Source organism: Micropterus salmoides, unplaced genomic scaffold (genome assembly GCF_014851395.1).
Source record: "Micropterus salmoides isolate LMB-PRFRI ecotype aquatic unplaced genomic scaffold, ASM1485139v1 Ms_hic_scaffold_3, whole genome shotgun sequence".
Lineage (NCBI taxonomy): Eukaryota > Metazoa > Chordata > Actinopteri > Centrarchiformes > Centrarchidae > Micropterus > Micropterus salmoides.
The window spans coordinates 33,747,002-33,770,596 of NW_024042261.1; the positions used below are offsets into that span (position 1 = coordinate 33,747,002).

A 23,595-nucleotide genomic window follows, 5' to 3' on the forward strand; every position below is an offset into this window, starting at 1 on the left:
TTCATCTACAATTCTTGAATGATTTTGCTTTACAACAATAATAATAGTATTCCATTACAACTAATTTAAACTGAATTCCTATTTGAATTGATTAACTACAGTATTTGCATTATGTTTCTTTAAGTCTCCACTTCATCAGAATGTTTTTTTAGATCAGACACTTCAGAGGAGAGACAGGAAGGAGATTTCCACTACCTGTGGTGAACAGCAGAAAAGAGAAATTATGTCATAAAGTTGTGCCCCTTCTGGTTCAGAGGCAAATTATATTGTGTGCTGTTTTAGTTTTGCATGTCTCCATAGTTTTCTGTTTAGTGTCTTAAAAATGCGTCATTTAGGACATTTCACAATGTGAAGGGTAAAATAGGGTGTGCCACTGCTTCCAAAGCAAAATATTTCTCATTTAAATTCTTACATTTCCACAGGAGAGCATTTAAAATTAAAGTTTGTGTCACTGCGCTTGTATAGCGTTATATGGACACTTCCGTTTCTACTTACGGATGATGATTGAAAAAAAGAACAACATTTTTTCTAACATAATTGTTTTTTCAACCCCGGAACAAATACGAATGTCCACTTTTATGCCCCTTATCGGAAGATTTTAAAGAACGGAGCGGAAACGGTACCGTCGTGTTATTGTTCCCCCTTCTCCGCAATATAGTCGTCTGCTTTTTATTCATCTGTTATTCTTGTTCTACAGTCGTAATATATTAAGTTAGTTTATTAAATTTAGAGGAAACCGTCCGGTTTATTAAACTGCTACATTTCTGTAAACCTGTAAAACATGTGGATTTCGTTTGTGAGTAATGATTGATTGGTGGAGGCGAACGAAACTTACAGTAAATATGGATTCAGACAGGAGGAGAGACAGCCGGAGTTGGGACTGGGACAGCCCGCAGTGTCGAGCCCAACTGGACGAGATATTTTTCCGCCAGCATGACTACATCCAGGCTGGCAGCAAAGAGCACAAAGAGTTCTGGGCTTTCTTTGACCGCTTCCAGAGGTTTAAAACAAAGAGGGACATGTCTGGGTCGGGAGCCAGTCGACAAGAGGACAGAGATGAAGGGAAAGACAGGAGAAAGAGTGGCACTGGAAAAGTAGACCTAGGCCTTCCTAAGGAGTATGATGCTCGCTACCGGATTAATGTATCTGTGTGCACCAGGGATATCGAGGAGCGCCTGGGAAAGTCAGAGCACAGAAGCAGACCGAGATCCTCAGGTCCAGGCAGTCAGGAGATCTCGGACTGCCGCCTGGCTCTCCTGCATTTCCTGGACTTCAGCCAGAGACAGAGTTTTATCAAACTGGCCAAGCTTCGCCGGGATCAGAAGAGCTTGCCCATCTTCCAGTACCGAGACAGGATAATGGAGCTGGTGCGACATCACCCTGTAGTTGTGGTCGCAGGTGACACAGGCTGTGGGAAATCCACCCAAGTACCTCAGTATCTTCTTTCAGCTGGCTTCAACAACGTAGCCTGCACTCAGCCTCGACGTATTGCCTGTACATCCCTCGCAAAGAGGGTCAGCTTTGAGAGTCTCAATGAGTACGGATCAAAGGTTTGTCATGGACGATTAAATAGAGGTTTTTACCTGCATCAAAGCACCGGCTACACCATAGACTAGTCAAGCACGTTTAAAAAAATAATAATTTGTTGACCTGTCTATAAACATCCATCCAACACATGAGGCATCTAGAAGTACTCAGTAAAAGACAACTGAACTGAAGAGAGTTTTGTGTTTATCCAAGAGACTTCACATCAGTTCTGTTCACTGGTGGGGAGGCCGAAGCATTTTAACCTGTGTGGGGTTCCCAGTCAGTCATAACAACTAATGAAGCCTCTTGGATGAATTCCAGCAGCTAATAATTATAAAGTGATCAGATCAATCCATAGTTGAGTGACTAGAAATTGTAAATATATTTTGTTGTCATTATAAATTGAATTTGTTGTTTTTGTTTTTGGGCTGGTGGTCAGACTAAACAAATAAGCAGCCAATTAAGACATTTGAATATACCTGAACTCTAGTAATGTGTCTATTAATAGGCTATAGCAAGAATATCACATAGATTATAATATGCGTAAAGTAATAGAAAATAGAAATCGTCATTAGCAGATTTAGTCAAATATATCTTCTTAATATGTTTGCAGCACTGATTTTAAATGCATTAGAGCTCACAATATGCAGTCATGTTCTTCAGGTGGGGTACCAGATCCGCTTTGAGACCACCCGGACCACGGCTACCAAACTGCTGTTCCTGACTGAGGGGCTGCTTCTCCGACAGATCCAGCAGGACAGGACGCTGGCTCAGTATGAAGTGGTGATTGTGGACGAGGTCCATGAGAGACACCTCCACTGTGACTTCCTTCTTGGGGTCCTGCGCTCTCTGGTGGCTGACCGCCCAGACCTACGTCTCATCCTCATGTCAGCCACCATTAACATCAAACTATTCTCTGACTATTTCAGTAGTGCTCCTGTGCTGCAGGTACCAGGCAGGCTGTTTCCTATACAGGTAAGCAGAAGATAGCAGTATTATTTTCCAAGGGTTTCCAATTAGCTGTATTTTCTCAGTTTGAGAATTTGTTAACTTGTTTGAGCCAATGTTTTTTCTTTGTTTCCTGTACTAAGGTGATATACCAGCCCATTCCACCAGAGGAGCAACCCTCACGTTCAGAGAAACTGGATCCGAGACCATACCTGCGCGTCCTGCAGGGCATTGATCAGCGTTACCCTCCAGAAGAGCGCGGCGACCTGCTACTCTTCCTTAGCGGTGTGGCGGAGATCTCCACCATCCAGGAGGCCTGCCAGATTTATGCCACACACACAAAACGCTGGATAGTCTTACCTCTGCACAGCACCCTCTCGCTGGCCCAGCAGGATAAGGCACAGTCCGCTTTGTTTGGATAAGAAGGGACATATAATATTTGAATCTGATATGTTCGCTGTGGTTTATCAATTTTCATTCTCTGTCATCGTGTTTTTCTTCAGGTGTTTGACATTGCTCCTCCTGGGGTGAGAAAGTGTATCATCTCTACCAATATTGCTGAGACCTCAGTTACAATAGATGGGGTGCGCTTTGTTGTAGACTCAGGTATGGAACATTTGTAGCTGGGGATTCTTTTATTTTTAATTGCTGGACCTAACAACGAGTCCATTCTTAAAAACTTAATGTTGTGTGTCCAAACTTTATTCAAAATTAGTTTGGATCCCAAAGGTTCAAAAGATACCAGATCTGTCATGCTGAATTTTTAGGGGAAAGATGTTTTTTTTCTAGCTTTAATTTAAATAGTACAATGATTGTGGTTTTGTTATTTATTCTTTTATAGGAAAGGTAAAGGAAATGAGTTTTGATCCTAAAGCCAAGATGCAACGTCTGCAGGAGTTCTGGATCAGCCGAGCCAGCTCTGAGCAGAGGAAAGGTCGAGCAGGTCGTACAGGTCCGGGAGTGTGTTACCGCCTGTATGCTGAGTCTGACTACGATGCCTTTGCACCTTATCCTGTGCCTGAAATCCACAGAGTAGCCCTGGACTCCCTCGTTCTTCAGGTAAAAACATCCCATAGAAAGCAGGAAAGCAAATCTTATTTTTTTCAATTTCCATAGTTAAATTATACCTTATTTATGCCATTTTGTTCCTGCAGATGAAAAGCATGTGTCTTGGAGATCCAATGTCTTTTGTCTTCATTGATCCACCTCCAGCTGCTAGTATCCAGACCGCAGTTACTTATCTGAAAGAGCAGGGAGCGCTAGACAGGCGCGGTGAACTGACCTCAATTGGTAGTTTGCTGGCACAACTGCCCGTTGATGTGGTCATAGGTAAGATTCCCTTCACCAAACCCATATCATATCATTTGTTTATTTTTTGGTTTCTTAACCATTTTTATAAGCTGACAACAAAATATAATACTGTGTTAAATGGTTGAATAGAGTTTAAGTAGCATACTTTCACTTGAAGTAATTATACAAAATATCACAATTAATTTTTATTAAAGTTTAAAAGTGCAACACATCCAGTAGCAGTTAGAGTTAGGTAAGTGTTTCTGTGTTTGTGTTCCTTTAGGGAAGATGCTGGTGCTGGGCTCTTTATTTAACCTGGTGGAGCCTGTGTTGACAGTGGCAGCAGCCCTCAGTGTTCAGTCACCTTTCCTGCGCAGCTCCCAGCACAACCCAGACTGTGCCACTGCCCGGCAGCCCCTGCACAGCAACCAGGGAGACCCCTTCACCCTGCTCAACACCTTCAATGCCTGGGTGGAGGTCAGTAAGAAAAACATTATGTGACTGTGGCTATGTAATATAAACAGATTCAACACTGTAACATTTGGGCTGTAAGATGGTCTTCATTGTACATAAACTTGTTCATCTTTGAGCTCGGTACCGACACTCTGCATAATGACAATAAAGTTGAATCTAATCTAACCTAATCTAAAACAGATGAAGGGAGAGAGAGGTAGTGGCTCAAGGAAGTGGTGCAGAAGGAGAGGCCTGGAGGAGCAGCGACTATATGAAATGGTCAACCTACGCAGACAGTTTAAGGCAGGTTACTGACAGTAGTTCACACATTAAAAAAAGTTTTTTTATGTGTCAACAAAAATTTCACAATATGAGCTTCCTCTCCGGTTAACAGGACTTGCTGAGGAGCCACGGCCTGCTGGAATCAGAGTACAGTGCTCCCTCTGATAGTGACCGCAGGCAGCGTAGGGAGAGGCTGACGGAGAGGAGGAAGCTGCATCAGCTGAAGAGAGATCATGAGCAGCAGGAGGGCAGCAGGCGTAAAGTCCTGAGGCTGGACGAGGACCAGGATGGAGAGTTCTCATCAGGATCAGACACAGAGCAAGCAGGCAGAGGCAAGAAGGACAAGGAGCGATCAGGACAGAACATGGACATACAGGTGAACTGAGTTTGCAGAAAGTCCTTTAGGGAAGTTCTTGGGTTCTGGCAACAATCAGCTGGTAAAATTGACAACAAGACGGTTGAAGGATATTGTCTTTGTATAAAGGGAAAAGGGGCAGCGTAAATGGTATCAATGGTAGTCATCTTTTCAGAGGTGGATACATTTGTATCTTTGTGTATGATTGAGTCAGTTATACTCTGAGTGATCTCCGTATGCTGCTGTTATGTCTGTAACAGGAGGTGAAGTTCAAGTTGCGTCACAACGTGTCAGAGCTGCAGGAGGCAGTCGGCGTCAGTCAGGACATGTCCTCCCGCCAGCAGGCTTTGCTCAAGCTGCTGCTTTGCAGAGGCCTCTACCCTCAGTTGGCACTCCCTGATGAACACAACTCTACCCGCAAGGACTCTGAACAGGTTTCCTACTGCACCCACCTCAGTTTATATGTCATAATGATACAATAAAGGGGAAAAAACAATTTTTTCAATAGTGAAAATTACATATGCAGAAATATTCCACTTCCACTTTTTATAGGTGTTTCACACAAGGAACAAGCAGGGAGTGGTGATCCACCCAACCAGCGTGTTTGCCAGTGACCCAGAGGTGTTACAAGTGCCTGAGGATGACACCAGAGAAATAGGTAACACTCTGTAACTTCTTCTTCTCCTAAAAGTACTACATTTTGCTATTTATGTTATAATTTGCCTTAAATATATTTTTAAAATGTGCCTATTGTAAAATCTTTTTCTCTCCGGTGCTGTGTTTGATTCACTTATTTTATTTAAAGGTAATAACTGCAGCAGAAAGATAACACAAAAAATAACAAGGCTTATTTCCAGTTACTCCCAAGCATGACAAGAGAAACACTTACATGCAACAATACAAAGTCATGATTGGTAGAAATTTACTGTTGATAAGAATTCAATTCAATTAAATGTATTATTTTTCCCAAGTGGGCAATTTGTGCTGCAGCAAGCATAAAAAACACAAGTGTAAGAAACATTATTGTAACACAATATTGTATAGAAACAATTCAGTTAGCCTTAACAAGTGTACAGGATGGTTTGCACCAAGGCACAGTGAGCCACACAGGGCCCGTAGATGGTATAAAGCACAATGACTATTATCAACAACATCCCCTAGCAACATAACCGTTCAATGTAATATACATCACCCTTAACAGAACATGACACATCACGTAATATACATCACCAAGAACAAAACACACCTTTAAATTACAGTGGGAGATAAACACTGGCAACTTATTATGCATCATTATGAGACATTTAAACTTCTAAATCTTTTTAAGGTTCTGCTTAGATTATTAATCTAAACAAAAACTGTGTATATCTAAAAGTTACTTTTAGATCTAGGAAACACACAGTTTTTACCTGCTCTTTCTACACATGAAGAACAGTGGCCATTTTTCTCAGCAGTGGTCTCATTTTTTTGCAGTTAAACAAATGTATTGGCAATAATTCCCTCTAAAATGCTCCATGTAGCATATAGTCCATGGCCTCCTGATCTTCTGATGAAGTCTTTTAGTTTATTTCTCATGTCTCTTACTTTCACTCTTACTGTGCATGTCTCTTACCGTATCTCATCTGTCTCTCTGTTTCCGGACTGCAGGGCCTGATAGGAAGCACAGCAGCAGACACCAGCTTCTAGCCTTCGTCACTCTGTTGGAGACCAACAAGCCATATTTGTCCAACTGCGTGCGGGTTCCAGCGCTGCAAGTTAGTACCAGATATGTGATGTCCCTGTTCCCACCACAAACCGCAAAATGTTTAGTTTTTTTTTTTTTTAAAGGTTGTGTATGTTAAAGTAACCTGACATAGTGATGGAAAACCTATGTAATTTAGTTTTTAGGTGGATGTGACTACGCAGTTCTAGGAGTAGGACAAAGAGTCAAATAATGTGACCCATTATGAATTCACTGGTTGCAGTATTGCAATATTATTGATACATCTACACAGAGTAATACTCTTTTAATAAAACCTATCGATTACGGGATTAGCTTTTTTTGTATTTTTATGTATTTATGTAAGTTTTTTCCCACATATTAAAATATATATATATTCATTTCATAAACTTCGCTGGAAAAATATAGTATAAGAAAAAGTCCTATTGGAAAAACAGTTTTGCTATTTTACAAGTATGTTATACAGTTGACAGCAGAAAATGCAAATACGCTGTTAATTGTATAGAAAATGCAAATATGCTGTTAATTGCCGATTGCAAACTGGGACACCATCGACCTCTAGGCCACCAGATTTTATTTTTCAGTCAGTCAGATTTTGACACATATTTTTGTATTCTTTATTTTTTGTAAAATCAGCCAAGTTTACATATTTATTTATTTATTATCATGAAACCACCTGTACAAACCACTATTATTGTTGGAAACATATCTTGTATGATGATCTTTTCCATAATTCCCGCATCTGGTCCGTTCACGTATCATGTCAAGTATTGTGTGTCTGCATGTGCTCACTAGGCTCTGCTGCTGGTAGCAAACTCTGTGGACAGTAATGCTGACTGTACGCGTCTGGTGGTAGACGGCTGGCTGGAGCTAGAGCTGAGGGAGCCAGAGGAGGCCCTGAAGGCGCTGTCCACAGCTCTTACCCTCAGGGCAGAGTGGGAGCGCCTGCTGTTGGTCCAGCTGGGACAGAGCACAATGGGGGGACCAGCAGGCCAGGGGGTGTCCCGCAAAGTCATGGAGAAGCTGAGTGAAGGCCTGGTTCGCTTCCTGCTCTACACAGAGGTACTAATGCAGTGACGCCCTGGTTATTACATTATACAGTTGTTTGAAGGTTGCCTCATATTTTGGTAAATGTATGTTTTTGATTTTTCACTGCTTTATTAGTAAGACTAGGGCTAGTTTAGGCTTGAACTTTTTTTGCAAATAGGAGCAGTATGCCAAAATTTGAAAAACAAGAGTTACTATCAGCCATTTGTTGCAGGTGAGATTTAACAAATAATTAAGAAGTTTTAAAGACATGCCACCAGAAAGTAAATAAGTAAATGCAAAAAGAAGATTGCTTGTTTTTATATTAAAAGTAAAAATACAGAGTTTAAAAAGGTAAATCAAGCCTAAAACCTTGAATATATCATGTTTGTGTGTATTGTATTTTTTCTACTTTCTAGACACTCTCAGTGACTCAGATGCTCATTCATCTTTATATAACCTCATTTAATACTCTGTCTGTACTTTCTGTGTACTTCTTACCTTCCCACCCAGGTCAGTTACAGCCTACGGCGACTCACAGCTTTCCAGACTCAGAACCTGTACATTGGTCCTCAACCTGAGTCTGAGCTGTCTCACACCAAAGCTCCAGATCTAAACCCACTGTTTCCAGGAGTTGAGGCCAAGCCAGACCCCATTAAAGGAGGACTGCGTGTCACCAGCTTCTTCACCTACAACTGCCTGGCTGTGAGTCTGTCTGAAACAGTGGAAATCTAGCAAAGAGACGAGAAAAATCATTCATGCGTGTTTATTTTGTGGAAAATTGTGTGTTTTTAGACTTCAGGTGAACTTTACCAGTTTATGTATGTGAACTGGTACAGTATTTTATTTGAATTACTGCCTCATTATCTACCCCTACAATCAAATAAAGATAAAATTTCAATTTTCCAAGGTGATGCTAGTGACAACATGCATTTTGTGGCTGTTTACTCTTTCTTAGATACCATGGTTGTATCCTTGTAGGTTGTATTTATTTGTTGCCATTGATCTAGCCGTTGTCACAGTTAACATACAGAGCATTCTTGGACGTTTGTACACTGTATTGTCCCTTCCCACATTATTTATCACCTCATCGTCCTCCACATGAATACAGACACCATTAAAATGGAATTTCTTACCTACACATAACTTATGTTAGAGCCCTACATTACCTAAACAACTGAATTTAACTGCTCCAACAGAGCTGCTGAACAGACTGGCTGATCTTACACAGGGTAAAACAGAGTGTCATGTGGTGAATTTCCTGAATAAGTAAAGGTTACAATTGGATAAAACAAAATGAAACAGAGGAGTTTAATTCTCTACCAAGACTCCTTCCTTTTAAAAAGCTTTACTAAATGCTAGCTAGTTCTAGCTGTCTTATTGATTTAATTTCTCAAACTGATTTTTTCCCCCTTAAATTAATATAAGTAATTTTGGAATTAAACCATTCAGGCTCCCTTGTCAAATGCGTCTAACTTAAAAAAAAAAAAAGTGTAATTGATTCTTGTGGTTCCATTATATGATTTTGCAGGACTCAAAGGATCTCTACAGTGAGTGTTTACGCACTTTCTGGACTTGTCCTAACTGTGACCTCTACATGCCTCTGACTCCATTGGAACGCATGCAGCACGAGGCCTCCTGCAGGCCAGCAGAAGAACAGCAGCCGAAGGAAGGTCAGGAATTTCTTTTGTTGATATTTATTGTGAGTTATTTTTTAATATTAGATTACTTTAACACATGCACTAGCTAACACATTAAGCAGCCGACTTGATATTTCTTTTCTATAAGTTGAAAGAGTTGAATAATAGGAAACTAATTGTGGGTTATGTGTTGTGGTTTTCAGAGCCAGAATGTGGAAAGGCAGGCTCCTCCTCTGTGTCCAGTCTTACCAGAGTTTATCATTGTGACGTCTGTAATGAAGACCTGACTCTCACCTCCACTGAGATCCTCAAACATAAAAGGCAGCACATGTATTCTGCCAAGTAACTGTTTCTGTTCTGTCGAGGAAAGACTTGAGTTTCTAGAATAAAGTTGTTGTTTTTTTAATGTAACATTTGTATCCCTCTAATGGTCAATGTTATTTGGTGTTGCCTTCTGCATAGCTATGTTCAAATAGGAGATATCCACATTCATAAAAACTACTCTCGCAAAATATTTGTTACAAAATTTAAACATATTCATTTAAACAGTGCTCAAACAAAATAACACATTTATAGATTTTCTTTCAAATTCCTTATATAGCATTGTGGAGTACAACTTTCACACAGTGTCTGGGGAAAAGGCACAGTGAGTTAATGACATGCACATGTGAGAGAGAAGTAGACACTGATTTAAAATATAGAGTGAGGGTTTAATAATGATACAAACCCACGATATGTAACACCTCAAAGCAGCACATTGGCACAAAGTCAGAAGTAAGACAGCACGGAAGATAAAACCTGTCTCAAAAAAATAAAGAATCAGAATAAATATCTCAATAAATAAATAAACAGGTAATATCTCATTAATTACTTTGAAACTAATAAATACGTACATTTGAAAATATGCACATTGGCAGAAATCAAGAACCCATAAAGTAAATAGTACTTAACACAGAGTTACTTAAAAATCATAAGTTATTGATTACTCAAATCAAAAGGCACATTTATTAAGATGTAAGAATGGGGCCTGCAATTGTGATCGCATGACTGTCAGTACTGTACTCTTAACACCATATCTGAACCAGAAGTAGCAAACTGTGCAATGGCTTTACTAGTACTGTATATCTGCACCATTGAGTGAACATGTGTATCTGTGTGCAGGTCTATGCATTGCAGAATTGTGGGGTGGGTGTGTGTGTGTGTGTGGGGGGGACGGGGGGTTAATTTAGGATCAGGTAATGCCAGTCTTGTGACTGACTGAGTTATGTTTCCTGTCACTGTGACAGAGTGTTTTGTTTGTTTTTTTTGTCCTTCTAAATGGACCAACATTGTTGGCAGGCTGACCTAGTAATGAACACGACCGCCCCATAACGAGAGGTCAAGGGTCGTGTTCATCAGTCATGTGTCCTGACTCTGAACCCTACTTCCTGTTCACTCACTTTAAGTCACTTTGGATAAAAGTTCTTGGCTAAACCTAAAATGTAAATAATCTGGTGAAGCTTCTGAATGGTTCATTCTGCCATAATTCAAGGTCTATCAGGTGAACCTCCATTTGAGACATGACACTGTAGTAAAACTAGTCAGTGTTTCCTTATATAGCATTTTTTAAAGGAAAATGCCACTGGTTTTAAAAGACAAATCTCCCCACAGATTCTCTTACACTGTTAGGATGTCATCATTCTATGATGTTCAGAGCATTTCAAGTGTTATTTTGACATTATTTGTTGTCATTTATTCTTCAGTGTTCCCGTTTTTACTCACCCTACATACCATCTACCTTGCTTTACGATTTGAATCCAATAATAACGGTGATTGGAATATTACAGCCTCAGGTTTCAGTCAACAAATAAAGCAATCCTAATGTAAAAGGCAAATTTAGTTACTATTGTCTACCTCTTTGATAATATATATAACTTGCATTATTGTTAATACACTGATGTAACCTGGAGGTTGCACAAAAGGCCCTTGCTCTTCGATTCTGAGGGACTTGCACAAAAAACTTGTTTATGTTGATATACCAAGATTTTTTGATTTAACATTATGTTAACAAAATCTGTTGGAGCTGTGATGGAAATAGCTTTTAATCTACCCATGGCCACTTAGTAACTGAATGTAGAAAAATATACAACCAATCAGCAAAATAGACACATAAATGCAAGGTACATCACCGGAAGCATTTTTAAAAATGTCTTGGGGTGAATTTATCTTCAAGACCAGCTGTAAATGTACAAAAAACCTTACTCCCACAGTCTAGCATCCTCAGCACCTTGGGCAGAAGGATTGTTTGACTCTGCCACACACCTCATCAATTGCTAAGATGCAGCAGGAAAGTTTTAATAGGGTTAGGACAGGAGTTAAAATAGCAGCTTTTTAACTTCATACTTAAAGCAACATTCAGCAAACACATCTGCCACTGTGCCCAAACAAAGACCTAATGCCATTAATTTTTCAAGTTAATGTGTCTCTTTTCTTATCACAGGGTCAACAGTCCATGTACAGCACACATGTTGAAATGTCACACCTGTGCGCTACCTGCTGCTGCTCTCAGACAAGTTTGTGTTCCTATTTATCTTTTCTGCTTGATATCGAACACAATAACACACTACAGTATTCAACACTTTTCAATTTCCGTTTAGTTTTTCCTAACGTCTGGTAGCAACTGGTACAAAAATACTCTTTCATTACATTGTTCATTGCACTTAATTTTTTTTGGTGGCGTCTCATTCAAAGGCCTAGACACATCTACAGATTGGTTAGCATGGGGTGCTGTTTTGTTTTTCTTTGGGGTTCAGAATGTACGGTCATTGTGTACATTAGGTAGAATAGACTCACTCAGAGGCCTCAGTTGTAAGCACCTTGACTGATTCAACAAGTACAGTGGTGAGATGTGATGTTTTCTATGATTAATATTGAAAATACATGGAAAGATGAAAAATATGTGAGGGTGTTTAATGTTCGACACACATTCTTGATTTTTTTTTTTTTTCAAAAAACAAAATTAACCTTGTGTTTGGTTACAAAGGACCATAATGAATCACATTATGACTTTTAAGTCTTTGTGTTTGTCATTGCAACTTCCCTTAACAATAATTGTTCCTTTGCATTTTCCACTGGGGTTTACTCCTTTGACCAAAAGACAACACCAGTGTTCTCAGATGCTCATGCTTTCTTGGAGACTGCACTCACTCATGCTCGCCCCCTCCTATTTTTTCATTTCTTACCCAGGGTTTGAGTAACATCTGAGGTAAAATTAGAGGTAAAGGGTGACATCTGTTCATCTGACTGATAAACAGGCCAACATTAAACAAATAACTTCCCCAAGGTCTCATGTTTGTGAATACGTGATAGTGTGTGCCATTGGGGGATTCTGTCAATATGTTTTACATTTAATAAAATATACCAATTAAAATTATAACAATCATATATATAAACATATTTACTTTTTGTGTTTTTCTTTCTAAATAAAAAAACAAACAAACAGACATCTGAAACAGTGTACACATCATCGTTGCCTCTACCACTCTCTTCCTGTGATAAAGTCTCTGACCGCTAACTCTCAGCCAACCCTCATTAAATCCACTATGAAGGCTTCAGATGACTCCAACAGAGCCTGGTCTGAGTGCAGTGCACCTTTAACGGGCATGGACCAGTGAGGAAGGCCCCAGGTTGAAAAGAGAGAGCAGAATGCAGCGGAAGGCCATGGGGCTTTGGAGGGCCACGTCAGAGGTCTGGGTCTACTGAGAGCACTGTTCCGCCTGAAGCTCCACCTCGTACGTCCCAGCAGGTGCTCTCTCCTCTCAACACCCAAACCTCCTCGGTCCAGGGAACCCCTCCCACCCGCTAGCCTGGCCTCATCGGACAGCCTTGTGCTTACCCCCACAGCAGCCACACCTCTCCCCACACCGCAGGCAGGCGCGCAAAGGCACGTAGCAGCACATGCAGGGTACGAAGAGCGACAGGGCCAAGAGGGCCAACCAGCGGGCACAGCAGAGGGGGTGCGGGTGGCCCCCCATCGAGTCATCACAGGAGCAAGGCTCCCAGAACTCTCCCTCAGAGTCCGACATGCAGTGGTAGAGTAGACTCTCAGCACACCACACACAGGTCCACTGGCGCAGGCAGTGCAGGGCTGGGTCTGGGGCATCTCTGCAGCGGCCCCGCCCGTTCTCCGAAGCGCTGAAAACAGAGCGGCAGTACACACAGCGAGAAGAGCATGACGACGAAGCCTGAGGACAAGGGCTATCGTCGTCGGGGGAGATAACCCCGGGGTCGCCACTGCTGCTGGCCCCTCCTCCTCTCTTACGAGTCCGCGACCGGGGCGTGGCCAGTGAGGTGTGGATGCAGCAGGGAGAGGGCGAGCCTTTGCCCGTCTCCTGGGGTGAGCCAGCACCTGAGGACATGCCTGACACAGCGTTGGGCATGGACATACAGGTGGGCGATGACGAGGACAGACGCTGGGAGGCTTTACTGTCCAGGCTTACTGTCACTTCACAGCCTGCCGTCCCCACTCCTGCCAGCTCCTTCTCGAAGCGAACCACGCACAGCTCTGACTTGTCCTGCAGACTCCCTCCACCACTGACAACCACACCCCCGGTCAGCCCCCCGACCATAGTCCTGGTGGCCCCCGCCCGTCGGTAGTCCTCATAACCTCGAGAACCCCACAGGTCTTTGCAAGGGTCCACACTGTGCAGGTCACCCTCCTCCAGCAGAGAAATGGTGGGTGAGAGGGGTGACAGAGGAGATGAGGGCGGGGGACCCACAGGAGGAGTAGGTGGAGCAGGAGGTGGGGGCGGGGGCGCTGGGGGATTCAACACAGGTGTCATTTGTGAGAGCTGGTGCTGTCCTGGCCTGGTGTGGATCTGTGGAGAGGGTAAAGGATTACAAAGTCAGGTAGGAACAGTGTGTACTGAAGTTGCAGTTACAGGTTTTCATCTCTAGGATATCTCAAATAGGTATACAGGTAATCTAGAATCCCAGAGTTGACAAGATTTAGTTCTATGTGATATCAGTGGGTCGTTTTGTTTGTACTTTAAATAAATGCGCAGGTATGGACTTAAGGGTGGATTAAAATCAACCAGTCAACCTCCATGTTTTGTTCATTGCTCTAGTGTCTAATAATAATACATTTTAAATGGGACCCAAAGTGGTTCCCAGGCCACTCTTTAAGAACTACCCTTTTACAGTAAATCAACTTCTGTCTGTTCCTTTGAGCAATTTGTTGACACTGAGGTACCAATGACAGACTTAGAGCACAAGGTGTTGTGCTACCTGAGCCGGTGTCTGAGTGGTGACGGCATGGCTGGAACCAAAACTAAACTCTTCCGGCCGCACGAAGCAGGTAGAAGACGACTCGCTTGTCACTATGGTGATGGGTTTGGGAAGCATCTCCTTTCGGCTGTTGGATGACGACTCACTTCCTGTATGGGACTGGCAGAGGCTGCATGTCATCCCACAAGTCAAAAACATTAATAACTGCACTGGGGTCCAGTGGCAGTGTAAACGAGCCCTTTTTTACAAAATAAATGGTCAAACAACAAACTGCTCAGGTACTCACAGCTTGTCCGTCATCCTCCGTGTCTGCTTCCTCTGGTGTGGAGGACGAGGGCGAGTCAGAGCCTTGATGACATGAAAAGAGAGGATTTAGGCTTTGCTAGAGACTTTCTAAAGCTAATTCAAACACAACTAATGACATCAGCTTTTATGTGACTCTTGTATTTGTACCTCTGTCAAGCTTGTCTATGACGGTCTGCAGCCCTTTCTCAAAAGAGATGGCATCGGCAGGACTCTGGAACGTAAGGCCAAACTTTCGATCCTCTACTCGCCAGTGATGGAAGATGGGGTTCACCTTGTTGTACACTAACCCTCTTTGCACTGCACACTCCAACACTGGCTGAAGACAAACATAGCAATGCCGGCAACATAAGAAGTTAGCTAACCAATCAAGATGCATCCCCTACTCAAATTATGCCCTCACATAACATGAATCTACAGTCTTTAGGTGGTGCTGAGGAGCAACGTGGCACCAAAGACAGCCATAACACACGCACACACTCACTGCTCGATCTCGCAGCCGTTCTCCACGTATGATGTATTCTCTCCTCCCCCTGCCGTCATGACTCCGCCCCTTACATATGACCACATGACTGAGGCCGCCACCTCCAAGGGGCACCCAACCGCCACTGGAGTCATCACGTGTCATCACCACTGCACGAACACGCACACTGTCAGGGAAGCCAAGAGAGTGAGCAGAGGCCCAGGCTGATTAAACAACACAATGAAATACACTGACACACACACAAATACGCGCAAACATTCAGTTGAAAAAAGTCTGGATCAACTTCCATAATACAAAAATGCTGTACAAATTCCATTGTAATGATTTGCTAAGGCAACTCTTTTCAGCTCTGTTGAAGTAAGACTGCATGATAAAATTCACACAAAGAAGACAGAATTGGCAGCTTCAGTAGCAACTCAAAGGCATATCATAGAGTAACAGTAAAGGCAGTTTGTAATAATCAAGGGCCACGTGATTAAGTGAAATCTTACTTTTAATTAGCGTGTGATGACGGTAAACAAATAGCCTATACAAAATATTTGGATAGGTCTGGCCTGGCGTTATTTAAACATTTGCTGCTAGGAGAACATGAGAATTGGGATGTGTCAGCGTGCAAGTGACCGTAGGCTATCTGACAATAAAGGAAGTATCGCGCAAATGGATAGAAAGAAAGTCAGCGGTGAGGAGGAGAGAATGGCCAAATGGGAGGAGGGAGGAAGAATGAGTATTTCCCACATAGATGTATCAATGAACGCACCCATTCGCCATCAGAGGCCCCGGCATTCTTGCAAAAATAAGCTCTGCCCTCGCCAATCGGCTGAATAATTCAACACCGCAGTTCGACATGTGCATGTAATGCATGCACAGTCGCGTTATTTTTAAATCACACTGAATTTTAATTGTTGCAATTATTTTCCCAGACGCTTCTTTTCTCCATTCCGCCCCTGCTGCACGCACTCATTAACAAACCCCGATATTATGTTATATTTTTTATGAATGGGATAGAGCAAGGCTGGATTCGACATCGCACTGTGTGTTATACATTTCACCGGAAATGTTATTAGGCCTGAATACAATGCAATCGCGTGTGAAAAAGAGAAGGAAAAGGAACGAGTGGGTGAGAGGATGGGAGAGGAAACGAGAGATGGGGGAGGGGGCCGATTGGAAAAGGGAAGGAGGAGAGGAGGGGTGAGGATGAGGGAGAGCGAGCGAGAGAAAAAAAATCACATTTCATTCATAAAGTTTGGCTTTAAAAAATCATAATGAAACCCCGAGACACGTTGATAAAAATCACAACGCCTCCATCCCTCCCTCGTTTTACTGTAGCCATGTCTTGAATGACGCGATGTTGGCCCCAAACTCGCCATATTTCGCCTTTTTTCCCCCCATACATTTTACACATTGACTGATTTCGTGACTGTTTTTACCAGTCGCTAACCACGCATTTAGTTGCGAATTATTGCATAGCTTCTGTTATTTAATGTGTTTTCATTCTTATTTTTTAGTTTTGTGCGTGTAGATTGTGTGCCAGTCGTCTAAAAGCATACTTCCACATGTAGCCTAGGTGGCTTAACATTTATGACATATTGGCATGGATATATCGGAAATGGGGTGTATGCTGTTGATTCAAGACTACGTAATGGTGTTTTTATTCTCGGCAGCCTGCTAAATTGTAGAGCACCGATTGTGATAGTGCATGGTGCTGGGTTGGTGTAACACTGATGGCGGTGGCGTTCTTTCTATCTGTTTTGGCGAAAGGCTTAATATATTATGTGCAATGTTAAAAATGAAAATGTAAGGACTTACTCGCCCTCCATGGCTCGGTGTTGCCCGCCGCTTGCAGCAGCCCACCCCAGGGTCTCCTCTCTCTCTCTTTTTATCCTCCTTTCAGGAAACACTCACAGACTCACTCACATTCTCTCTCTATCTGCTCTCATTTTCCTAATCTTTCGCTCTCTTCCTCTCTCCCTTGCTCTCGCTCTCTCTCTCCACCTTGATGTCGTTTCGGTGTATCAGGATAGGCTTGAGGTTGCAGCAGCCATTTTCCGCTGGCAGCATCCTCCCTCTCTCTCCCTCCCTTCCTCCCTCTCTCCTTCCCTCCCTCCTTCTCACTCTCTCTCTCTCTCTCTCTCTCTCTCTCGCTCGCTCCAAATCACTCCCTCGCTTATTCTCTTTCTCGCTCTACCTGCCCTGTGCCAACACATCCACACTAATCATTGACAGCATCGTGGCGTTAGATGGGCTATAGGCTTTGTCGGTGTAACCGTGTGGTTTTAAATGATTGAAACTGAGCACTGAGTTGCTGAGAGCTACATGAAGTGACGTGGGTGGTCAAATGAAAAGCTTGGTAAACCGTCAATGACCTCCGGTTGATTGGCTACACAAATTATATAGGCTACAGCAAACATTAAATAGGTCTACGGGTAAAATAAAATTAGATTTGCCCGTTGTGTTTTTAAATTACACAAGCACACGCCTGGCTTGTTGTATTGCTATAGGCTATATTATGTAGTTGTCCGTCATAAGAAGGAAGAAAAACACAAAGTTTCAGTGTCCTATAGGATCCTCGCGTTGGTGCTCGCAGCGACAGAGGTTTCAGCACCATGGACAGCAATAACTCTCTATATTAAGTAACGACATCTTCAAACTTTAAAAACACGTTTAGTTTGATTCTTATTTATTTGTGAAATTACCACCCCATATTTGAAAATAGCACCGTGTCTCTGGTAAACTTTATAGATTCTCTAAGTAGGCTATAAGTTACTTTATGTGACTTTGTGGTGTTATAGCTTATACGAACCTGATGTTTTAGTGAACATTAGACTCATAACTTATCTCCGGGTTTATGGAATTACACGAATTTGATGCAGGCATCTTCTGTAGGCTAAATGTAAACAGTAACGTTAGCCTAGCTTACAAGCTACAATAAGCATAGGCTACAACACAAATTGTTAGCTAGCACTGGGGCAACGGGCATTTTACGGTGCGCAGTGGGTTAAAAGTTCTGTGGTTTAAAGTAACAAGTCAACAAATTCAACAATAAGTCAAGCGGCGCCAACAAGGCAATTCTGCCAGAAGGTTGCTTACCGTAAACCCCAAATGGCTCGTTGGTCTAGGGGTATGATTCTCGCTTAGGGTGCGAGAGGTCCCGGGTTCAAATCCCGGACGAGCCCGTATTTTCTTCTCTCTTTGAACTTGCGGATATGGAACTGGTCACAATGATAGACTGAGTGCTGTTGTGTTTTTTCACTGATGTCCTTGTAGAAAATGTTATAACGCATGCTGCCGACATATCACATGAGTCTAACCTTGTTCCTGAAAATGATCAACGATTGAATTAATAGCAGGCCTACATCGGGAAAACTCCACATCCCGGTCCAGATGATGCCCATAGCTTCCTGCAGGTGACAATTTCAAAACACAATTTTCCTTACGTGGATTAAGTACACTGGTGAATCTGTTATGATCAGTCACATAGGTAGCCTAATTATCATGGCTTTAACATTTACAAGCATATGGCAGGCATTCTGCTCCATCCATAAATTTGTGGGCGTAAGGCTACGTAGTTATATTTCAGCACAATGGACAGCGCCTTACTAACATAATCGTACATAAATAAACACCTATAGCCTACTTTTGGATGGTTCTGTCTTCATTTCTACAACCAAATTTAAAGTTATAAAATCATGATAAAATATTGCGTGGTATCAGTAGCCTAGTCCACAATAATTTAATAACTATAAAGTATAGGCTACTATGGTTCTGCTTTTTTGTGTACAAAAAAGTTACTTGACATGAAAAAAGATTTTTCGGTGATTGATCGAATTGACCCATCACTTTTTAAAAATTATATCATTATGAAAATTATTGGGGGAAAGACTTGACGACCAAACTGACAGCTGTTATGATATAACGTTAGGCTATTAGATATACCCTACGCTGAAGGTCACATATTTTTATTCACTGCAGTTCCACAACCACCTCCGGCCCTCTGTTTCTTTGTGTTTGTTACTTACCCTATTACCTTTTGCAGACAGAAGAATGAACATGGCAGCTTTATTCTATTTCCAGACACCCAGAAACGTTTCAAACTTCCCCAGGATTTCTGTTTGTTAATTGAGGATATTTGATTAAACACAACTTTATTTAGGAGTATGCAATATTAACTAATTTATTAACAAGATATGGTAATAATGCGGCACCCATTAGCTAACCTTGTAGGCTAACTTAGACATAAAAATCAACTGATATGATAAACATAAACAACAATAAACATTTGATGTAGCAGCTAAACATCAGCAACACGGATGTCTCGTTCGCTCACAAATTCGTTTGTCAAAACAATTTGTCTGTTAATCTGATAAATGTCAATGCTCCCTTACCACAACGGTTAGTTTGCTTAAACAACTCAACTTGTAAAACTAAATAATCTGACCTCAACCTTTTAGTGAGCTAATTATAACGTTACGTCAAATTAATGTAGCTTGAATGTCGACATTTTTTTTTTTGTTGCAAACGGTTGTAGGCAACCGTTACAACTAACGCAAGCTAACGTTAGCCTACATTCCTCAACTTTAGTTACCGTTAATTAATCAATAAGTCAACATACGTGGTGCATGTTTCTGTAGCTACACCATGTAACAACGTTTCTCTTTTAAAGGTAGCAAGCGAGCAGAATAAATGTCTAATGTTAATGTTACTCTAAAATGACTGGGAAACACGAAGGTAACATTAACGAATGTTTGTGTTAAGCTAAGCGGAAACCCTTATGGTCTGACGTTCCCTTAAGCACTTCGGGAGTTTCAGTGGCAGGTAACAAAATCAAAATTTACAATATATCCAATAGGTAATTTGACACAGTATTCCCCCAACCCCTTTTTAAGAATGTCTGTTATCTGTTAACTTCAATTGTCATGTTCTGTAACCTTATTTTCCTCTCTGATTTTGGACAAACTGTACTGTGTTCTAGCCCAGAATATTATATGACATGTTGGAATCATACACTGCTTATAATTCTGGAAATTTAGCACCCACATATACAACTAGCTAGATTAAAAACTGTTTAGCAGAGATAAAATAATGTGCATCAAGTGGTCTTTACAAAACCACAAAACATGAAAAGTGTCTCTCCTTGCATCACCTTTGCTGTTATTTTTTATTTTTCTTATTGTCCACAAATAGGACTACCATGAAAGTACCAAAACCAACAGTGTTAATTATTTATTTGTTTAGCCCATCTTTAACTAGAAAGATGACTTCTTTATTATTATTTTTAAAGGTTCACTAATCAACAACAGCTTTAGCTACACAAACCGAACTTGTTAGTAGTCAGTTCAGTGGTGGTTTTGGCCTTTTCACTGGATTTGTTGACAATAAGAAAATTATAGAATATTACCAGGCTTAACCTTGATAAAACACAACAAATATTTTGCAGGAAAATGGAATAAAAGGATGGATATAAGTCAAAAAAGATGAAACACAAAGATCAGCATCCATTCAACAATGACATAAAAAACGGGAATGCAAAAGAAGCAGCAACAAAAGAAGCAGCAACCAACGAGGCAACTGACTTTAACCATGGTGAAGTAAATGCTTCAACTGGAAACCTCTCAAACACTGCCGACACTTGTCCAGGACAAGGCCCTACTCAACTTATTACTTGTCAAATGGAACACAGTAATGGTAATGAAGCAATGCTCACAAGGATGCTTCAAGCTCCTGCAGTTGATGCCCCTCAAAACAGAAAACAAATAATTCACAAGACTGTAAGCAGTTCACAGGATGCTGAGCCAGTAAAGCATATCCCAAATCTGGCCTCAGCTGTGAGAGTGACTGAACAACACACATCTCCTGCACAACCTAAGGACAAAAAGACCTGTACGCCAAAACCAATGCTCCAACAGGCCACACCTGCAAAACCAAGCACTGGACCATACTGTGGTGGGAAAGTAACTGCAGGAAAATTTGAACAGCAATTTCAGGATGTACCTGAAAAAGTAAGCCAGCAGCAGTCAAGACATTCAGCACCAGTGCAGCAACAGAAAAAAACTACAGCACCAGTACAGCAACAGGAAAACAAAAAGGTAATGTATGGTCATACTCAACCTAAGGAATCTAGAAATTTAAACCAGTCACAGCAGAGGCTTGCAGTAAAGGAAACCACAGAGGTACCACTACAGACAGTAAGGACTGTTGCACTGTGTGACCCGAGTATGAGGGCTACTGCAGACTCAGTCCAAGAAGTAAACCGGGCACTCTGCAGCACTACCTCACGTTGGGTAGAATGCAGGTGAGTTGAGTTCTTTGTATGCATTAATACATTTTATTAGAATTAATAAAAAACAAAAATACTAAGTGATACAATATAATGATGATACCAGCAATGTTGTCCTGCTTTATTCAGTGTTGTCCTCAACCTCGTTAAGACGCTGCGTAAAGTACTAACAGATTAATAGTTTAACAACCCATATTGTAGCACCCTTATTCTTGTGTAGATATATGTTCTGTATGTACTGTAGATTTGTAACATATGAACATGTGTGTGCCAACCTCACCAGTTTTGGGAGTAAAAAGCACCAAGAGATGAACCCTCAACTTATTGCCTCTGAAATGCAAGCACCTCTGCATACCTACAGAGAGGTGGTCAAAGATGTAACTACAGAAAACCTACACAACAAACCACCGAGTCAAAAATTCAATTGTGTGAACGAAGCAAGCAATGACTTTACCTGCCATGCAGCAAACAAGGCGAACAGCATTGCAGAGCGAAGCACAACAATACCAGGCACTGCTGAAATGCCTGTCGCCGAGTCTACAGAGCCACCAGACCATGCAGCACAAATGTTAAATCAGTCAATAGCTCACATCAAGAATGAGGAAAATGTACAATGCCTGAACCAAAACACTGACATCATAACAGTGGACTATCAATATTGTTTGAGGGTCAAATCAGAAATAACCCGTGCTAACACTACAAAAATGAGACTAAGACGGAAACTAGCAAAGAAATTAAAGGCTCAGACAAGAGAGGACCATAAGAGCTCCCAGCAAACAGCTGAAGACACTGTCACCACTGTGCAAGAGAGTTCACAGCAGCAAGGTTACGCTGCCATGGGAAAAACCAAAATCAAGAAACGCAATGAGCCACAACAAATACCTCAACCCAACAAAGCTGACAGTAACACCTATGGGAACACTTCATCTCACACGCAAAAAGTCAATGTAAAAGCACTAGCACCTGCCACACCAAAGGACCCACTTGTTGAAAGGAGGCCTACAACTGCCCCAAACAATGCTGCAACTCATAACCCAAGTGTCAAGTTGAGGCTCCAGCGTGAACTTAAGGTTTCCCTACCTTCAGATACTGCTGTTAAACCTAAGAAACAATGCGCATTCAAAGCATTAAATCAAAACCAACCTTATAATACAAGAAATGACCCTATGAAAGCAAACAGGAATGGTCAGGTTAAAAATGAAATACTGGAGCAAGGCATCACACCTGCAGTGCCTCCTGTACACAAAGTCCACGCTGAGTGCCGATGGTACCCGTTTACAGTGAATCGGGTCTGTCCCCATAAGGTTGACTGCCTGCATAATGGTGAGCTACACTTATAGCCGTTTTGTAGTTCAAACTCAAACATTATTAACGGTATTTTTGCTATCAGACATTCTGCAGTCCGTTTTGTTCTTCCTTGTATTTTCCTTTGTTCTGTCTTATACCACTGGTTAAAAATCAGTAAATGACATCTTTGCCCACTACTTCTACAGATCTGACGAATGCCCAAACTACCTGTATGGGCCTCCTTGGGTCACCAAAGAAAGATTTGCAGCTTGCTTAGCAATGACAAGACACAAAAGGAAGGACATTCTCGCCAATGAGAGAAGACACTTAAGATATGTTACATTAATCACCCACATTTTTTAATTTGTAAAAATACGTTATAGAGTTGTAGTGTAAAAAAAATAAATGAAACTCAATCATTCAAAAAGTTTATTTTCTGAATCCTTTATTGCAGACAAAGATTTGCATTGTAAGATCAACTGGATTACAAACCATCTAGGGAGGAAGAGGTATTACCATTTAGAAAACACTCACAAACTTCAATGGCATTTCTGTCAGTTGCTAGGATACAAGGCAAGGGCAATACATTTCTGTGAGCTCTACTAAGGAGAAAATCAACTTTGTATACAAAGGGGGGTAGGTTAAGTTGTGTTTATAGTGGTGGTGACTGTGATTAACTTTCTTGTAGTTGTAAAAGAGCTGAGACCCACAGGTAATGTAGCAGCTGGACTTATTTTGGTC

The 23,595-nt window shown here is 41.5% G+C and overlaps 3 protein-coding genes and 1 non-coding gene across 4 annotated transcripts; 3 read left to right on the plus strand and 1 right to left on the minus strand.

The window, feature by feature from the left end:
• Nucleotides 1-623: 623 nt before the first annotated feature.
• Nucleotides 624-9,652, plus strand: dhx34 (DEAH (Asp-Glu-Ala-His) box polypeptide 34). The gene is made up of 16 exons (XM_038692379.1): nt 624-1,550; nt 2,191-2,502; nt 2,619-2,873; nt 2,979-3,081; nt 3,317-3,534; nt 3,630-3,804; nt 4,049-4,242; nt 4,420-4,521; nt 4,613-4,876; nt 5,116-5,289; nt 5,408-5,513; nt 6,503-6,609; nt 7,371-7,637; nt 8,115-8,306; nt 9,133-9,274; nt 9,445-9,652. Exons 1-16 carry the CDS (start codon nt 804-806, stop codon nt 9,585-9,587), a joined length of 3,501 nt encoding a protein of 1,166 aa, XP_038548307.1. The 5' UTR covers nt 624-803; the 3' UTR covers nt 9,588-9,652.
• A 278-nt stretch (nt 9,653-9,930) lies between these two features.
• spred3 (sprouty related EVH1 domain containing 3) lies at nt 9,931-17,378 on the minus strand. The gene is made up of 6 exons (XM_038692380.1): nt 17,100-17,378; nt 15,294-15,459; nt 14,960-15,128; nt 14,793-14,854; nt 14,507-14,665; nt 9,931-14,097 (listed from the first exon to the last, which is right to left on the minus strand). The coding sequence occupies exons 1-6, from the start codon at nt 17,108-17,110 to the stop codon at nt 13,093-13,095; spliced, it is 1,572 nt and encodes a 523-aa protein (XP_038548308.1). The 5' UTR covers nt 17,111-17,378; the 3' UTR covers nt 9,931-13,092.
• A 1,016-nt stretch (nt 17,379-18,394) lies between these two features.
• Nucleotides 18,395-18,466, plus strand: trnap-agg. The gene has a single exon. It is a non-coding gene; the product is annotated as a tRNA-Pro (tRNA).
• Nucleotides 18,467-19,335: 869 nt separating this feature from the next.
• On the plus strand, nt 19,336-23,372 carry LOC119882368 (protein piccolo-like). The gene is made up of 5 exons (XM_038692382.1): nt 19,336-19,953; nt 20,046-20,105; nt 20,728-21,582; nt 21,851-22,890; nt 23,061-23,372. The coding sequence occupies exons 3-5, from the start codon at nt 20,765-20,767 to the stop codon at nt 23,129-23,131; spliced, it is 1,929 nt and encodes a 642-aa protein (XP_038548310.1). The 5' UTR covers nt 19,336-19,953; nt 20,046-20,105; nt 20,728-20,764; the 3' UTR covers nt 23,132-23,372.
• The last annotated feature ends 223 nt before the right edge of the window (nt 23,373-23,595 follow it).

Coding starts and splice junctions, on each gene's coding strand:
- LOC119882368 (XM_038692382.1), top strand. CDS start 20,765: ATGAAACACAAAGATCAGCATCCATTCAACAATGACATAAAAAACGGG. Junction 21,583..21,850: donor TCACGTTGGGTAGAATGCAG/GTGAGTTGAGTT, acceptor CAACCTCACCAG/TTTTGGGAGTAAAAAGCACC. Junction 22,891..23,060: donor GGTTGACTGCCTGCATAATG/GTGAGCTACACT, acceptor CTACTTCTACAG/ATCTGACGAATGCCCAAACT.
- spred3 (XM_038692380.1), bottom strand. Junction 14,855..14,959: donor CATAGACAAGCTTGACAGAG/GTACAAATACAA, acceptor CATGTCATCAAG/GCTCTGACTCGCCCTCGTCC. Junction 14,098..14,506: donor CCACTCAGACACCGGCTCAG/GTAGCACAACAC, acceptor CCCTCTCCACAG/ATCCACACCAGGCCAGGACA.
- dhx34 (XM_038692379.1), top strand. CDS start 804: ATGATTGATTGGTGGAGGCGAACGAAACTTACAGTAAATATGGATTCA. Junction 3,805..4,048: donor GCCCGTTGATGTGGTCATAG/GTAAGATTCCCT, acceptor GTGTTCCTTTAG/GGAAGATGCTGGTGCTGGGC. Junction 9,275..9,444: donor AGAACAGCAGCCGAAGGAAG/GTCAGGAATTTC, acceptor TGTGGTTTTCAG/AGCCAGAATGTGGAAAGGCA.